Here is a 17,516-nt window from a genome sequence, read left to right as displayed (position 1 = left end):
AATCCCAAGCATGAAGGGACTGTCTAAAGTTGAAGCAGAGGACTCTGAGTCCTCCAACATCAGACTATAAACAGAATTTTACTACTGGACAAAAGGAAAAAGGGTAGAGTGAGATGCCCTCTGAGGTGCAAGCACATAGGTTCAACTGAAAACTAAGGGTAGAACATAAACACTGAGAAAAATCTTCCAGCATCTGGGCTTCCATCTTGAGCACTAGGCAACAGCAACCTGTCACTAGAGCAATTTGAAACCTACGATGCACTAACAGTAACAAAGCAACAACAAACAAAAATCTAGCTCAATTTCTGAGTAGATGAACTCAATGCTCATTCTACTGGCCTGAGAGAAAAACCACTATTCTACTGATAATGCCTAGCATTCAATAAAAAATCATGAGGCACATGAAAGCAAAAGCAAAGCAAAACAAAACAAAAATGTAAAGCAACAAAGTAATCACAAAACTGGACTCAGAGATGACCCACATTTTGTAACTATCAAACTGAGACTATGAAGGAAAAGGGAAAATCCCAATGCAAATGTCAAACTAATTTAGCATGATGTAGAATCCATTCCCACTAAACTCAGGTAAAAGACAAGGATATCCACTATTATAATTCCTGGTCAAGATTAATTTGGCAGGTCTGGGAACCATGAGAGGGAAAGGGGGATATTATTAAAGTTTTCTTTATATATTTTAGCATTTATTTCATTGGCTATGGTGAGCATGTATAACTTTTCAAGTAACTTCCTATTTTTGCAATAATTCAAGACCCACAAGAACTTGCAAAGAGTACAGAGTTCCTGCATAGCCTTCATCTAACTTCCTTCAGTGATATCATATATGTACCATACTATATTGTCAAAACCAGGAAACTGACATTGATATAATACTATTAACTCAAGATATTTTTACCTTATATGGCTTTCACCTGTTTTCGTATCTTCCCTCCCAGCTTACCTTCCTGGTATATAATTCTATGACATTTTAATATCATAAAATTTGGCTACAGAGCTGTTACAATACTACACGGAAACTCCCTGTTAGACTTTATTGGGATTATATTGATAGAACCCTTTGGGATTCTATAGATTATATAGATAGGGATTATCTATATAATTGGGATTATATAGATAGAACCCTTTGATTTGGCTCTTCTCATTCAACATAATGAGAACCATCAAAGGTGTTGTATGTATCAGTAAGTTGTTACTTCTTGGGGTGCTTGGGTGGCTCAGTGGGTTAAAGCTTCTGCCTTCAGCTCGGGTCATGATCTCAAGGTCCTGGGCTCAAGTCCAGCATCGGGCTCTCTGCTCGGCAGGGAGCCTGCTTCCCCCTCTCTCTGCCTGCCTCTCTGCCTACTTGTGATCTCTCTGTCAAATAAATAAATAAAATCTTAAAAAAAAATAAGTTGTTCCTTCTTATTGATGAGTCATAGTTGATTTGTGTGGATGCTGATCCACTGACCAACTAAAGGATATTTAGCTTCTTTCTAGTTTTGGTCAATTATAAATAAAGAAAGCTGCTATGAACATTTCTGTACATCATTTTTGTGAATATAAATATCATTTCTCTAGAGTAAGACCCAGGAGTGTAACAGCTGGGTTATATGTTAAACATATTTCTTCTTTTACAAAAAAATATTTTATTTATTTATTGGCAAGAGAGAGAGAGAGAGCAAGCACACGAGAGTGCACATAAGTGGAGGGGAGGGAAAGAAGGGAAGGGAGAAGCAAACTCCCCACTGAGCAGGGAGCCTGGCAAGAGACTCGATCCCAGGACCCTGGATCATGATATAAGCTGAGGGCAAATGGTTAACTGACTGAGCCATCCACACGCCCCTGTTAAATACATTTCTGTAAGAAACTCGTAAACTGTTTCCCAAGGTAGCTGTATCATTTCACATTTCTACCAATAGTGTATGAGAGATTCACTTTCTGTACATCTCATCAACATTTGGTATTATGAGTGTTTTTTTATTTAGCCATCTAATAGGTATAACATGGTATCTCACTGTGGTTTTAATGGATGTATAGATTTTAGAAGAGAAATTCAATTTTTAGAAGTTTTAAAAACAATAAAAATTTTTAAAAACCAATACAATTAAAGCACAAGCTTTTTGGTCAAGTATTATGCTTTGGTAACCCTGAAAGTGAGTCTAGGAATATTAACTTAAATGTTCATCCTGTTTTTCAAGTACTCTGCTTCTAGAAATTTGTTTTGAAGAAATACAGTACAATCTTTAAACATTTAATTCTTATGTATCCTTTCCCAGAAAACTATTAGAAAGTATTCTCCATCAGAATGAAAGAGCATGGCAAGCAGGAGAAAAATGAGATATAGGAAGCAGGTGATCCAACATAGAAGCAACTAAAGGAAGCCACAGAATTACATTGAGGGTAGGTTCCAAGACCAGTAATGTCTTATAGGACAATCAGTTCAGATCGTCAAAAAAAAAAAAAAAAAAAAAAAAAAAAAAAAGTAATAGTTTTAGTTCACCTGAAATATTGAATGTATTAACAAGTTATATTATATCTAGTAGAGAATGTGTGGGTGTAATAGTGATACATAACATACAAAGAAATCCAGACTATAATTCTGAGGAAGACAAAATATTGAAAAAGAAAGGAACTGTGAAGGGTTCGAAGGATGAAATATTTTATCCTACTTGGAGGCTAACAAATTCGTCTGCCAGTTTCATGCATGCTGGCAGAAGACAAGAATTCTCCGTCCCAAAGAACTTTCCTCAGACAACACTTAAGCTTCACGTTTGTATTGGTGGTCTTTGTTCACCATTTCCCATGGGGCAATGCGGAAGGGAAGAGTTGGATACTGCACACACAGTGGGATTGCATTACAGCTGAAGAAATCCAAACTCAGGGAAGCCAAAGTTTTTATAATAAACTGCAAGCAAACTTACATAACCTCTGCTTCAGAGGCAGACTTTGTTTTTATTATATTGGACAGTAAACAAATCTGCCTCTGCTACAGAGGGAGACACTATCTCTATCTTCCAAGACTGTTTGCTAAGCAAATATCCTCCAGAACATATTTCAGAACTGCACCTCTGCTCACAAAACATGAAGAAACACAAAAAGCCCATGGGAGAACTGTGATTTAGACAGTTCTGAACTGTAATTTAGAGGATCACAACCAGCATCAGGTTTCAAAAAAAAAGTTAAACAGAATTTAAAATGTCTGAATACAAATATGTCAATAGAGTATGTATTATTTCCTTACATTTTATTTTGATTCAGTTTGATACTTGTATGTTTGCATATTATCTGGGTCATGACATAAAATATAATTCTTGCTGAGATGTCTGAAGAATATTATATGGCCAGTTATGAATATTATAATAATGTAAATCCTAAGCACTGATCTAACAGAAAGTTAAACCTTCATCTGCACAGGAGAAAGTCAATTAATAATAATCAAAAATGAAAAATAACTATAAGCTTTCCACTTAGAAGTAACAGTACAGATACAGAATAAGTGGCTGAAAGAGTTGAAAGTGATTTTTTTTTCCTGTGCAGCAGAAATCAGGAAAGTAATGAAAGACTGCCTTATTTTTTATTAGAAGATTTATAGAATCATTTGGCTTTTTTTTTTTTTAAGATTTTATTTATTTATTTCACAGACAAAGAGATCACAAGTAGACAGAGAGGCAGACAGAGAGAGGAGGAAGCAGGCTCTCCGAGGAGCAGAGAGCCAGATGTGGGGCTCGATCCCAGGACCCCGAGATCATGACCTGAACTGAAGGCAGAGGCTTAACCCACTGAGCCACCCAGGCGCCCCTTGGCATTTTTTTTTTAAAGATTTTATTTATTTATTTGACAGATAGAGATCACAAGCAGGCAGAGAGAGAGAAAGAGGAGGAAACAGGCTTCCCGCTGAGCAGAGAGCCCGATGTGGGGCTCGATCCCAGGACCCTGGGATCATGACCTGAGCCGAAGGCAGCGGCTTAACCCACTGAGCTACCCAGGTGCCCCCATTTGGCATTTTTTTTTTTAAGGGTGGTAGGGTGGGGAGAAGGGCAGAGAGAGGGAGAGAATCTTAAACAGGCTCCATGCCCGACGTAGGGCTGGATCTCACGAGTCTGAGGTCATGACCAGAACTAAAATTAAGGGTTAGATGCTTAACTGACTGAGCCACCCAGGTACCCCTAGAATCATCTGGCTTTTAAAACTATCTGTTTTACTGAGGCACCTGGCTGGCTCAGTTGGTTAAGTGTATGCCTTCGGCTCAGGTCATGATCCCAGGGTCCTGGGGTCGGGCTCCCTGCTCAGCAAGGAGCCTGCTTCTCCCTCTTCCTCTGCCCCTCCACCTGCTTGTGGTCACTCTCTCTCTCTCTCTGTCAAATAAATAAAATCTTAAAAAATAACAAACCTATTCACTTTACTGAAAATAAAAATTTGAAAAAGAAATTGTTTGCTAAATATGATTAAATATGAAAATACACAAAATATTTAAAATATATGAAAAAATTTTCACAGTGATGTTCTGAAGAATGCAAAGCCACAAGCAACCTAAATATTCAACATTAAGGGAAGAGTTAAAATTATGATGCATCTGTGCACTACAAATTATGTAGTATATTAAGGTGATATTGATAGAGTGAGTGTACTGGAAAATGCCTATGAAGTGGTAAGTAGGGGAAGCCAGATATTAAGTTGCATGTGTGGTATTCATTCACTTAAGAGATATTTATTCAGGGGTGCCTGGGTGGCTCAGTGGATTAAGCCGCTGCCTTCGGCTCAGGTCATGATCTCAGGGTCCTGGGATCGAGCCCCGCATCGGGTTCTCTGCTCCGCAGCGAGCCTGCTTCCTCCTCTCTCTCTGCCTGCCTCTCTACCTACTTGTGATCTCTCTCTCTGTCAAATAAATAAATAAAATATTAAAAAAAAAATAAATAAAATATTTTAAAAAAAAAGAGAGATATTTATTCAGTGGCTACTATGTGTACTTGTAGGAGATGCCATCAGAGGAGGTTTTCAGCTGCTTTGCATGGGAACAGCCATACAAATTGTTAACAGTGGGTGTCTTTTATGGTTGATCAGTATCTCTGATTTACTGTCAAATATTTTTTACATCATCAATAGATACAGAGGTGTACAATGTAAACAAAAATCCTTGATCATGGAGGAGTCATTTCTATTGAGAAAATGCCTAATAAATGTAATAAGCAAAATGTATACTTTCTTGGAAGACAAGTACTCTGGAGTAAAAGCAGGGAAGGGGACAGAGAAAATGCTTGTGAAGACCTCACTGAAAGGAGGCATTTGAATAGACGTGAAAGAGTTAAAAAGCAAGCCATGTGAACATTTGGGGTGGATGGGCGAGTGATGCTTGGGAATGGGAACAGCACGTACAAAGGCCTTCAGATGCAAGCACGCCTGGTATATCTGTGGGACAGCAAAAAAGTAGTGAGACTAAAGTGCAAGGTGGTGCCAAGGAGGAAACTGAGGGCCAAATCAAGAGGTCTTGTAGGTTTATCCCGAGTGAAATGGCAGACCACTTAAAGGTTCTTAGCAGGGGAGCAATGTAATCTAATTTATATTTTAATAGGATGGTCCTGGAGGCTGTGTTCAGAATAGAGGAGGTAAGGATGGAAATAAGAAATCATTAGTAGGCTTTGCAATAATCCAGACAAGAGATGATGGAGGCCTGAAAGACAGGGGTAGCAGTCCTGGGAAGTGACTGATTCTTGATATGTACCAAAAGTAGAGACAAGAGAATTTGTTTACTGATGGAACATGGGGTGTGTGAGAGAGAAATCAAGGCTAACTCCAGGATGTTGGCCTAAGCCGCCAGTAAGGTGGAGATGCTCTTTTCAGATAGAGCCTGCAGAATGAGCAGGTTTTCAGGGTAAGATCATGAGTTTGGTTTTGGGCATATTAAACTGTGGTGTTTCCATATATCCACGCTGTGATAGGCAGCCTTTAACATGGCCTCTAACAATCCTTGCCTCCTGGTGTCCATGTCCTCGTGGAATTCCTCTCCTTGAGCATGAGGTGGATTAATGACTCACTTTTTAAAAAATGACTTTTTATTTTGAAATAACTATAAACTCAAAGGAAGTTAAAGAAAAAAAAGACATATGCACAGATCCTGTGCATCTGTATCTGTATCTGACCTCCTCTGACGATTATTATCTTGCATAATAAGAGTATAATACTTAAACCAGGAAACTCACACTGCAGTACAGCCCATACAGATTATTTAGACTTCACCAGCCTCACATGCATCTGTGTGTGTGTGTGTGTGTATGCGCACACGCATGTGTGTAATTCTATGCAATTTTATCACATGCAGATGTAACCACAACCACAAGCAAAGACACAGAACTCTTCCAACACTACAGGATCCATTGTGCCACCCTCCCTTTGTAACCACAATGCTTTGTCCTGATATAATTTTTTTTTAAGATTTTATTTATTTATTTGACAGAGATCACAAGTAGGCAGGAGAGGGGAGGAAGCAGGCTCTCTGCTGAGCAGAGAGCCTGATATGGGGCTCGATCCCAGGACTCTGGGATCATGACCCGAGCCAAAGGCAGAGGCTTTAACCCACTGAGCCACCCAGGCGCCCCATGTCCTAGTATAATTTTTAATGATATTTCTTTTATTCTAAAAGATGTCTTCAGTTAAAGATAAATTATATTGGTCATCCTACTTAAGACCATACTAACTTAAAATGGACTGCTCTTTCCTTAATGCACACACTATGTGGGCCTGAATTCATTATCCCATAGATATAGATATATAGAGATATATAAATGTATACATATATAACACTACAAATTTATAAAATCGCATTTTCTAATTTAATGACTCTGAATGTTACTTAACCTCCTTGTTTTAAAGATGTGAATTAATTTGAAAAGATCATACAGTTGGTTCGTGGTACAGCAAAGACAAAAAAACAGGTGTCTGACATCTACACAAATGTTCTTTCTACTACCACACCATACGGAATGATGTGTCCTACTTTATAGATTGTCCATACATCTTCTCAATTATACAATATACTTGTTCTCATCTTACAAATGTAGAGACCAATGCTCAGACTTTCTCTATGCTATATAGCTAGTAAATGGGGGACTTTGGGGTATTAAATTCAGGATCTATTACTGTAGTTTCCACTAGAAAATAATCTAAAGTCGTATCTCACAGACAGTTGAAAGCTAGTATCATCTGGGCATATCAAAGACAGTCCATTAGCATGGCCAACATAGGCACATGACTAATAACTCATCTCAGTATTTGATTCCATTGTAAGAAATTATATTATTATTTACTATCAAATGTAATTAATAGTGTTTGCTTTTTACTCAGTCTCTTAAAGGAGCTTATCCTGCAGTGAACTCTAAATAGCAAAGAAAAAAAAAGGCATAAACAAAAATCTCTCCTGTCGATATTTTTAAGCCAGTAGTTAAAGACTAGAATTCCTGACACTGGATTATTCAATTCATGAATGAAGAAACTTTAGCACAAGACAGAAACTTTTCTAGAGAGTTTTAATTGGGCCCAGTTAGTGACTATGAAGGTATTATTCTGGAATAATTTCATATTCTCTATGTCTTGAACTTAGTAAATAATAAATATGTTGACTTCAACTATGATACATTAAAACTAATTTCCAATTTCAAAAACTTATTATGTAATGAGTTCAACAATGTGCTAAATTCCAAGAGAAAAGCAACCTGAAAAGGCTGTAATCCCTATGCTCAAGAAGTTTTTGATTTATCTATTTATTTATTTTTTTTTGAGAGAGACAGAGTGAAAGTGAGAGAGAGAGAGAGAGCATGAGCGGGGAGGGAGGGAGAGGGAGAAGCAGACTCACCTGCTGAGCAAGGAGCTTGATCCCAGGACCCTGGAATCCTGACCTAAGCGGAAAGGCAGACGCTTAACAGACTGAGCCACCCAGGCACCCTGAAGTTTCTGATTTAGAGATGGCACATAAGCAATCAACTGACACTAGAGACAGAATTAAATAAAAGTCATAAAAGAAGTAAAGACTAGAGGAAATTAAAGAACCTGACACATTTAGGAAGTAATGGGAGAATGGTTAGGGTTTATTAAGGCTATAAAGAGAGAAATAGTTAAAAAAACAAAAAAGTAAAGTAAAACAAAGAAAATAGAAGTAAAAAAAACAGGCTAAAATTATAGGGTGGAGTCTTAAATTCTTAAGTCATTTATTAGGAGGTTTGGATTATACTCTGCACATAACAGAAAGCAACTGAATTTTTAAATTTATCTGACCATATTTCACTCTTGCTCCTGACAGTTAATTTCTCTTTGCATATTTAAGGAATTATTCCTATTGTTGCTTTCAGGGTATTTAAGAAAATTATTCCATTATTACTATTAAGAAGTCAGTGGGTCTAAATGCCATTCTTTTGTTAAATATGTCTTTTCTAATGACTGTTCTTAAGAGCTTTAACTTCAACGTTCTGCAGTTTCTCCTAATTTGTCATAGTTGGAATTCATCTGGTATCCCTAGATCTAAGGCTTTTGTCACTTGACAATTCTGGAAGATGCTCAGTCATGATTTCTCTGTATATTGTCTTTTCCCTCTTCCCAATATCATCTACTCTAGAATTCTTATCTTATTTTAGATCTTTTCACTCTATCATTTGTGTCCTTTAACATCTATTTTATAAGTCTCATTTCTTCATCTTTCTGGCTTCCATTTCCATAGTTGGTTCAGATCCATCTTCCAGTTCACTAATAGTTTCTTACATTGAATGTAATCTGCTGTTAAACCTACCTGCTGTTTAATTTTAATTATTTTATTAATTTCTGCAAATTCAATCTCATTAGTTTTCCCAAATTCACTTGATCATTTTTGGTCATTTTCCTTGATGTTATTTTCAAGGATCTATTTTTAAAGATATTACTTAAATACTTATGTTATATTCTGTGACAAATAATTAAAAACCTGAACTATTTGTGGTTGAAGTATATGATTCTGCTGCCTATGTTTTCACTAACTTTCACTAAAAGTGCTTTTTCCTTCTATGTGTTTTTTGATAGCTCCGGGTCTTTGAAATTTTATCTATAAGAAATATTAGAGGGTAAATGGAAGGTAATTTTCTTTGGTTTGTTGTCTGTGGGCCCCTCCCACAGACTACTTTAATTAAAGTAAGACTACTTTAATTAAATCCTCAGCTTTTAGAACTATACAAATAAGAATTCAGTTAACCTGTGTGGTTCTAAACCTGCCTGCCTGAAAGCTGGCCAAGGAAGACAGATGAATTCTTAGCGATTTCACTCCATCCACAGTCAAGAAAGTCAAATTCCTTTGTTACCTTATTTTGTAGGAATGGCTTGACTCTTGTTCACCTGAACACTAATGGTGTGGCCATTAAGATACCAGCTTCAAGAAAGGCTATCTTATTACACTCTCTGGCTTAAACAGGCTCCAGGCTCTATCTCTCTTTGTCTTGCCCTTGAAACCATTAAAATGGAAAATTCACCAAGGTTTGACAAATGCTCTCAGGGTGGAAAAAAAAAACTTCAGGTAATCACTTACTTCTCATGTTCCCCTCCCCCACCCTACCTCCATTTCTACTTTGTTTTAGGCCTTTGTAAATTCCTTATCTTCCTGCCTTCTCTATAATGTTGTTGTAAAATATACTTAAATTGTAAATTTTAGCCATCTTTTTTTTTTTTTTAATCATTCAGGATATCTCTATTTTCTCATGCTGTTGAAAATGCAAGACAGTGAAAGTTTTTGAGTACCAAAGTGTTGCTTGTGTTTTAGAATGACAGCAAATGAAAGTGACAGCTGGTTAAAGAGGTAAGAAACCGAGGACAGAGAATCTAGGAGGGAACAGATATAATTCAGAAACATTACCCATTTGGTTCTAGACCTCTGCAATAAAGCGAATACTGCAACAGAGCAACTCAAGTGAATTTTTTTTATCTCCCAGTGCATATAAAAGTTATGTTTAACTATACTATAGTCTATTAAGTGTGCAATAGCATTACGTCTAAAAAGACAAAATGTACATACATACCTTAAAAAATACTTTATTGTTACAAACTGATAACCATTATCTGAGCTTTCAGTGAGTTGTAATCACTGATCACAAATAACCATAATAAATATAACACTAATGAAAAAGTGAAATATCGGGGACGCCTGGGTGGCTCAGTTGGTTAAGTGGCTGCCTTCGGCTCAGGTCATGATCCCAGCGTCCTGGGATCAAGTCCCACATCCGGCTCCGTGCTGGGCGGGGAGCCTGCTTTTCTGTCTCTGCCTGCCACTCTGCCTGTGCTCACTCTCGCTCTCTCTCTCTCTGACAAATAAATTAAAAAAAAAAAACTGTTAAAAAAAAAAAGTGAAATATTGCAAAAAGTTACCAAAATGTGACTCAGAGACACAAAGTGAGCAAATGCTGTTGAAAAAATGGCCCTGATAGACTTGCTTGGCATAGCGTCGCTACAAACCTTCAATTTGCAGAAAATGTATTATATGTTAAGTGCAATAAAGTAAAGCACAATAAAATGAGCTATGTCTGTACTATTATCGTCTAGATCATGAACCCAACATAGGTTAAAGGTAAGATAATAAAAATAGGAGGGAAAATAGGAGAGGAATCATTGTTACAGAATTGAAAATACTGGAAGTTCCACTGATTTATGGTGGTTGACAGCATAAAAAGGATAAGAAAATTATGTCAACTGTATTGGTCTACATGTATAAGGAGCATGGCAGTATCATTGATTAATAGATATTAACTGATCAATTTGGAAGTAAATAATGGAAAACTATTAAGAGCAATTTAAAATATAGGGTAAGTCTATCACCAGAAAAAGAAATCAGGGCATGGGTGCTTAATGTTCTCCAAGTAGCTCATTGGCTAAGGGACTCAACTGATGTTAATGGCCAGCTTCCCTTGGCATTTTCTTCATGGTTATAAAACGGCTGCTGCACTTCAGGCAGCACGGAAGTGTTCAAGGTAATAAGAAGAAAAGGAATGGTGCCTGCTACACCCATCCTATATGAGGAAAACGAAAACTTTTCCAGAGACACTCTAACTTCTCTCTCCCCTGCTGCAGAATTCCTCTTATGCTACATTGGCAAAAAGAAAGGCTGAAAAAGTGTTTAACTTCCCCTGCTTCTATAGTAAAGACAAACAAAGGAGAATATGTTTGGGAATAAATGTTAAGTTATACAGTCAATAGTGTTAGTCTCAGGTCCTTCTTTCCAGGGAGAAAAGCTTAGGGAGTCAAATTAGGGATTTGCTTTCAAACTCATTGAGGTTAAGGAAACATTAAGATATCTAAGTGTAGTCATTAGGATATAAATAATAGGTGATATTGTAGGAATGGATGAAATTGGAACAAACAAATCTACAATAAAAGAAACTCCAAAAGCTGATGAGAAGAGTACAACAACAAAAACTCACTCATTACTGGAGGGAATGAAAAATGATACAGCTACTTTGGAAGACAGTTTGGCAATTTCTTACAAAATTAAATATATTCTTATCATACAATCCAGCAACTACAGTCCTCGGTATTCATCTAAATTGAGCTGAAAAACTATGTCCAAAAAATTCTGCAACTGGATGTTCATAGCAACTTTATTCATATCTGCCAAAATCTGGAAGAAACCAAGATATCCTTCAGTAGGAAAGCAGATAAATAAACTGTGTACACCCAGAAAATGGAATACCAAACATTAAAACAGATGAGCTACAAAACCATCAAAAGGTATGGTAAAAGTTTAAATGAATACATACTGTATAATTCCAACTGCATGACATTCTGGAAAAGGCAAAACTATGGAAATGGTAAAAAGACTAATGGCTGGCAGGTATTTATTTATTTGTTTGTTTGTTTTTAAGATTTTATTTTTTTATTTGATAGACAGAGATCACAAGTAGGCAGAGAGACAGGCAGAGAGAGAAGAGGAAGTAGGCTCCCCGCTGAGCAGAGAGCCTGATGTGGGGCTCAATCCCAGGACCCTGAGATCATGACCTGAGCCGAAGGCAGAGGTTTTTAACTCACTGAGCCACCCAGGAACCCCAGTAAAATTTATTTTAAATGAGACAATAAGCTCTTTTTTTTTTTTTTAATTAACTCTCAAGGTATAGACTAGTATCAGTATAAATTTAGCCCTTCATCCCATATGTACCATTGTGTTTTACTTCATAGGGAAAACTGCAAACATTATAAAAGTAGGGCAAAATGCCATGATGGCTAATTTAGCTAGTATAATTCCATGCTACTTCCAAAATAATGTTTATATGATCTCCAAAACTCCAAATTTATGCTCAACCATAAAAATAATTTAGAGTTTCCAGGTAACTAGAATAATTAAATACTTATTATTTGAACAGCACTGTAATATTAAAAAGTATTTCCTTGTATGATAATCAGGTATTTGTCATAATCAATTGGAAAGTTCTATATAATATATGATCATTAGCTTGGATTTTTCCCAAACATATCTCTGGTACTGTTTCCTTTATGAATTTCAGCATTATACAATTAAATAAAGCATCAATTTTCAGCTCTTATCCTAGTCAAATTTACCTTTTACTGATATCAATAACAATATTATTAATAATAAAATACTAGAAATATTATTGCCTGACTGAAAGCTCCTAGAGACAGTGACTCTTTTGAAAATTTCTTCCTAAAGCTTATTTAGATACTAACTAAATATCGAATGAGTTAACAAAAAAAGATACTTATAAGTGGACTATAAAAGACAGGCATACTGCTGAGAAAGGAGACGAAAGATTCATCAGATAGCTTGGTAATAAACTTATTATTCATAACTTATAAGGCAACTTGAAAATACCAGTGTGCAATAACAGAAGCACCAAATAAAGAACATTATCTCTAGAAGGTAAGAATAATTTAAAAAAATGATTGAAAATCATTTGAAATGATTGAAAATCAGCAGATATAAACATATAAAAAATTAGAGGTTTCTCATGAGAAAGCATAGCGTTAAATAACTAAAAACTGATTCAAAGCCAGTGTTATACAAGACAGACATTTTTAAAAGAGCCAAAATGAACACTGGAGCTTTAAAACGATTAAATTGATGAGTTTTTAAAAATTCTTCCTCCCATCCTTACTCTACAAAAAGCTTAAGTTGGCTAGTGAATGGATGAGGTTTTATGAAAGATTAAAAGACAACAGGAAAATCTGACAATTTTGCAGAAAAAAAGGTGAGATACTAGAAAAGATTTTAAGACAGTATATTTGTCAGGAGTAAAAATTCAGCTTTGCTTATTTATTGTCTTATATAGTCTATAGTTTATAGAGATTTCTATTTTATAGGGATTTTGTTTTGTTTGGTTTTGAACTTCCTGGTTTTTTTGATCTACATCTAACCTTCTAATTTTAATAACCTCTTAAAAATGTGCACTTCTTTCTCTCCATAAATAGCAGGTGCCGTTTAATTCAATTTAACACAAATACACAACAAAGAAAGTGAGAATAAGGAGTGTGGTATTATCATGTACTTAACAAACTAGAATTTTAATTCTAGGTCTGTTTTATATGAAAATAGCCATGTCACATACAGCACATGAAATCTGTCCCCTGATGCTGATAATAAATTGGCACTATTAATCGAAGCTGCCTTTAAAATAAAGTTACTTTCGATCTGCAAGTATACCTTTGAAAAAAATTATACTAGATTTTAATCATATCATGGTAAATTCCTTGCAATAATTAAAAAAAGTGATCAAGAACCTACATTTCTTTTCCTTCCAATTTATTGTTCTAGTCTATAAATCTGAAAGAAGAGAAAGTGCATTGAACAATGACAACAAAGTTACTATATGTTCCTAACTACTCAGTGAGAATTTCAAAATAAAGCTAAACACATTTGTAAAAAATCTGATTTCAACCAAACTTCACACTTTTTGGATAGATGAAAAATATTTTCCAATTCAAAATGTCACCATTATTCTCAATTTTGGTAGGTAATTCTGGTTTAGTGAGTTACACTGCTAATGCCATAATATTCTCCTGTAATTTGTAGCAAAAACGGATTTAAGACAGAAAGTACAATACAATATTTTTGACAGCACATTATTTCTTACTGCACAATCACAACAATGATGATTTTTTTCTGTTTCCTATGGATGTGGTTTTGTTTTTATTTTTAATCAGTTATTGAGAAAGTAAGCACCTTGAGGGCAGGAACCACAGGTTCCTGTCACAGGTGCTATGCTAGGAACTGGGACAAAGACAAAGAAGGAGAATAGAAAGTCATAAGTACCATAAGAAAAAATATGTAATTAGTAGAAGCAAAATGACATTCTTTTTCGTGATTATTGGATCTCTATTACAATGAAACAGAATCTCTTGTCACGAAACATACACTTCACTTGTTTCGAGTTCTAGCAGGCTGTATTTTCTTACTTTGCTTATAATAAGTAACATTTTAAGAACTATTTCAATTCCCAAACATATTCACATACCCTTAAGGGAGTGTCAGTTCTGTGGGTTAATAATATCACAAGATTAGTGTAATAAATATTGATGTGAAGAAAAGGCTCATGGTTTAATTTTTTTCCCTTTTAGTGTGGCCACTTTTTACTAACTACGAAAGAGTGAGGGATATCATAAAATCAGAAACAGAATGAACACATACCCAAAGTATTAATATACCACCACTCAAAATTCAGAAAATATGTTGTTTTCATGTACACATACACGAAATAAAATAATACCATAACAGAAGGGTGCTGTATCTGTGTTTAAAGAAGGGGTTGTTGGCAAACACCACAGCTCACTTCTGCTGAAATGTACACAACTGATATATGCAGCACAGAAAGCTGGCACCAAGGGCTTACAACCTTAATTTGCCTGTAAGAAGGAATGGAGATTTACCTTCAGAGCACGTTCTTGATTGTTTTCAGCAGTCAGATGTCTCATGTTGTTTGCTGAAGTCTGGTTCTGCTCTTTCAGATGATGAAGCTCCTGCTCTAGCCGTTTGCACTGCCACAGGGGAAGAATCCCATTAAGTAAAGGAGTTATAGCATTTTTTTTTTCAAACAAGCCACATGAATTAATGTAAATAATACCACTGCATTCTCTAAAAGACAAGGTATCTTTTGCAACAAGAATAGTAAGTTAAAAGTAACGATGACGATGAACATAGGTTTATGGTAGTCTGGCAATTCAACTGCAATTCCGTTTGTCTTTTATTACTCTAAATACTACCATAAAATTAGAAAAATTCTTATTTTTTCATAAAATTAAGGTCAACCTACATTGAAAAATGTTTTCCTCACTGATCAAATGGTTTTTATTGTATATCTTGGCTGAATAAACCATGCTTCTAAAAAACAAATGGGTCCTATGTAAACCACATTATGGTATTCCGTGATGAATATTTATGAAGTTTTTAAAAATAACAATTATCATAATATATACAGTAAGAGGTTTTTCAGATTTTTAGAAACATCCAAAGGAATAATTGTGTATGGAAAAAAGTAATGACTATAGAATGTTACAAGGTTTGGAAACAACTAAGGAAACAAGTGTTTTTAATTTCTATTTTGACTAAACCTTGTTTTTAAGTAAAACAAGTGATAACAAACATGAAATGACATTTTGACTTACTGGGAATACATGAAAATATAATTTTAAAAACTATAAATAAAAGCATAAATGGGCAACTACGTTGAAAAAATAACTGAAATGCCATGCCATTTGAATACAAGATCTTCATAAAAATATAACAAACATTTGACACAGTAATTGTACAGGATATAAAGTGATGTGTTGTAAGTCAGACCCACATGAAGATATTTGGGGGATTAGCTAGGAATACAGTACTAAACCCATCTTTCAGGAAAAAGTTAAAAATCACTCCTTAAGTCATCTATTTTAAATTAGAATATTTAAGGACTGTCTGGCCAGCTCAGTTCGATGGAGCATGCAACTCTTGATTTTGGGATCATGAGTTTGAGCCCCATATTGGATGTAGAGATTATTAAAAAACAAAACAAAACTCTAAAAATTAGCATATTTAAGTAACAGCCAATAAGTAAGTACACATACTGATTCAAGAACTAGATAAAAATTTAGATGATTTGAAAAATTGCAAGTTGTCCTAATGAATTAAAAATCATTATTATGATACATTCCAGATACAGTCATAATCTGAATTGGCATCTGACATTGATTTCTTTTGCCTCTGACCTGTATAATATTCTTTAGTTTATATCAGTATTTCTCCTGCTTGAGTAAGATACAAATCCATTTAATAGAAAACGTTTACCAAACTGGTGATACTGACTTATACAATGATGTTTTAGAACTCTAACACGGAGTATACATGCCTGCATATGTAATTATAAAACCAAAATACATTTATAAATGAAGTAAAATAATCACAAAATAAAGACTTTAAAATATTAATTTAATTTAATTTAATAAAGTTTTTTTGAAATTAAGTTCTGTAAATACAATACAGTAGTAACCGATATGGTGGTAGACCATTTCAGATGGGTTGCTGTGTCTATTCCAACATGGGCTGTGTGACAACTAAATTCACTTACCACATTTTAAAAAATTATTTGAGTGAAAACTTTGTCACATGATCATCTGGCCCTTATTTGGAAGGGACACATGATTTACACATTAAACTCTATAGCTGTCCCTTTTTAGCCTGTAACAATTCAAATATTTGGTCACAAATGCAGCCAAAATACAAATGTGTTTTGTGAAGACACAAGTCATGAGGCATGAAAATGAATTAAGACATAGCAGTGAGCATCACAATCTAGTAGAAGTATTCTTTACTAGAATTATCCTCTACATTTTCATTAATTTTAATATGAAATTATTACATATTAAGTACTTAAATGGAATGACTAAACATGACCTATGATGTTACAAAGGTAGGGTAGATAATTTGGCTATGGGATAAAAGGATGTTTCATGGAGCAGATGACATCTGAGTTGGGCTTATTTGGGGAACATGATTTTATAAGCTGAAAGAGGAGAAACAGGAAGAATACAGGAGAAAAGGCAGAAGCATCAAGAGTCTATCTGGAGAAAGTGAGAAATCATGGTTACAAGTCATCTGACCATCAATTTTTTATGTTCCTAAGTAAAAGAGAAATAACCCAAGGATAGAGACTTTTTTCCTACCTACATGATCCACAAAATACGAAATACTATAGCCAAACAGAGAAGTATGGCTTAAGAACAATAAAGGTATTTTTGAACCTGAGGACATTTACCCACATTGAGTACTTGAGCTCAGTTTTCAAGGCCATGAAGTGCAAGAGGGATAGAAAAATAAAGTCCAGGGACCACTCAAACTAGCAAGTGTCCTAAAGGGTTACACATTAAAGTGTTTAGTGATCCTACCTACTTTTATGAATGAAAAGAAACAAGACAAATGCTAGAGAAAATGTACGTCCTTAAATCAAGAAATATATAATTTGTTCTATGGTTTTAGAGTTTCATTCTGAAGTAACATAATTAAAAGTAATACAATATTTTCCTTGGTCATACTCTGC

At 35.1% G+C, this 17,516-nt stretch overlaps 1 protein-coding gene across 7 annotated transcripts in view; it reads right to left on the bottom strand.

Annotated features, from left to right (window-relative positions):
* MIPOL1 (mirror-image polydactyly 1) overlaps positions 1-17,516 on the bottom strand; it is a 328,041-nt gene that overhangs the window by 159,002 nt on the left and 151,523 nt on the right. For all 7 annotated transcript variants that reach the window (XM_046006980.1, XM_046006981.1, XM_046006984.1 and 4 more), the window contains one exon: positions 14,872-14,979. In XM_046006980.1, the coding sequence (XP_045862936.1) occupies positions 14,872-14,979 (108 nt within the window). The remainder of the gene's footprint in view (positions 1-14,871; positions 14,980-17,516) is intronic.

Source organism: Meles meles, chromosome 6, assembly GCF_922984935.1.
Source record: "Meles meles chromosome 6, mMelMel3.1 paternal haplotype, whole genome shotgun sequence".
NCBI classification, from domain to species: Eukaryota; Metazoa; Chordata; class Mammalia; order Carnivora; family Mustelidae; genus Meles; species Meles meles.
Note: the sequence above shows the minus strand (reverse complement) of the source record. Positions and strands in the feature narration are given on the sequence as shown.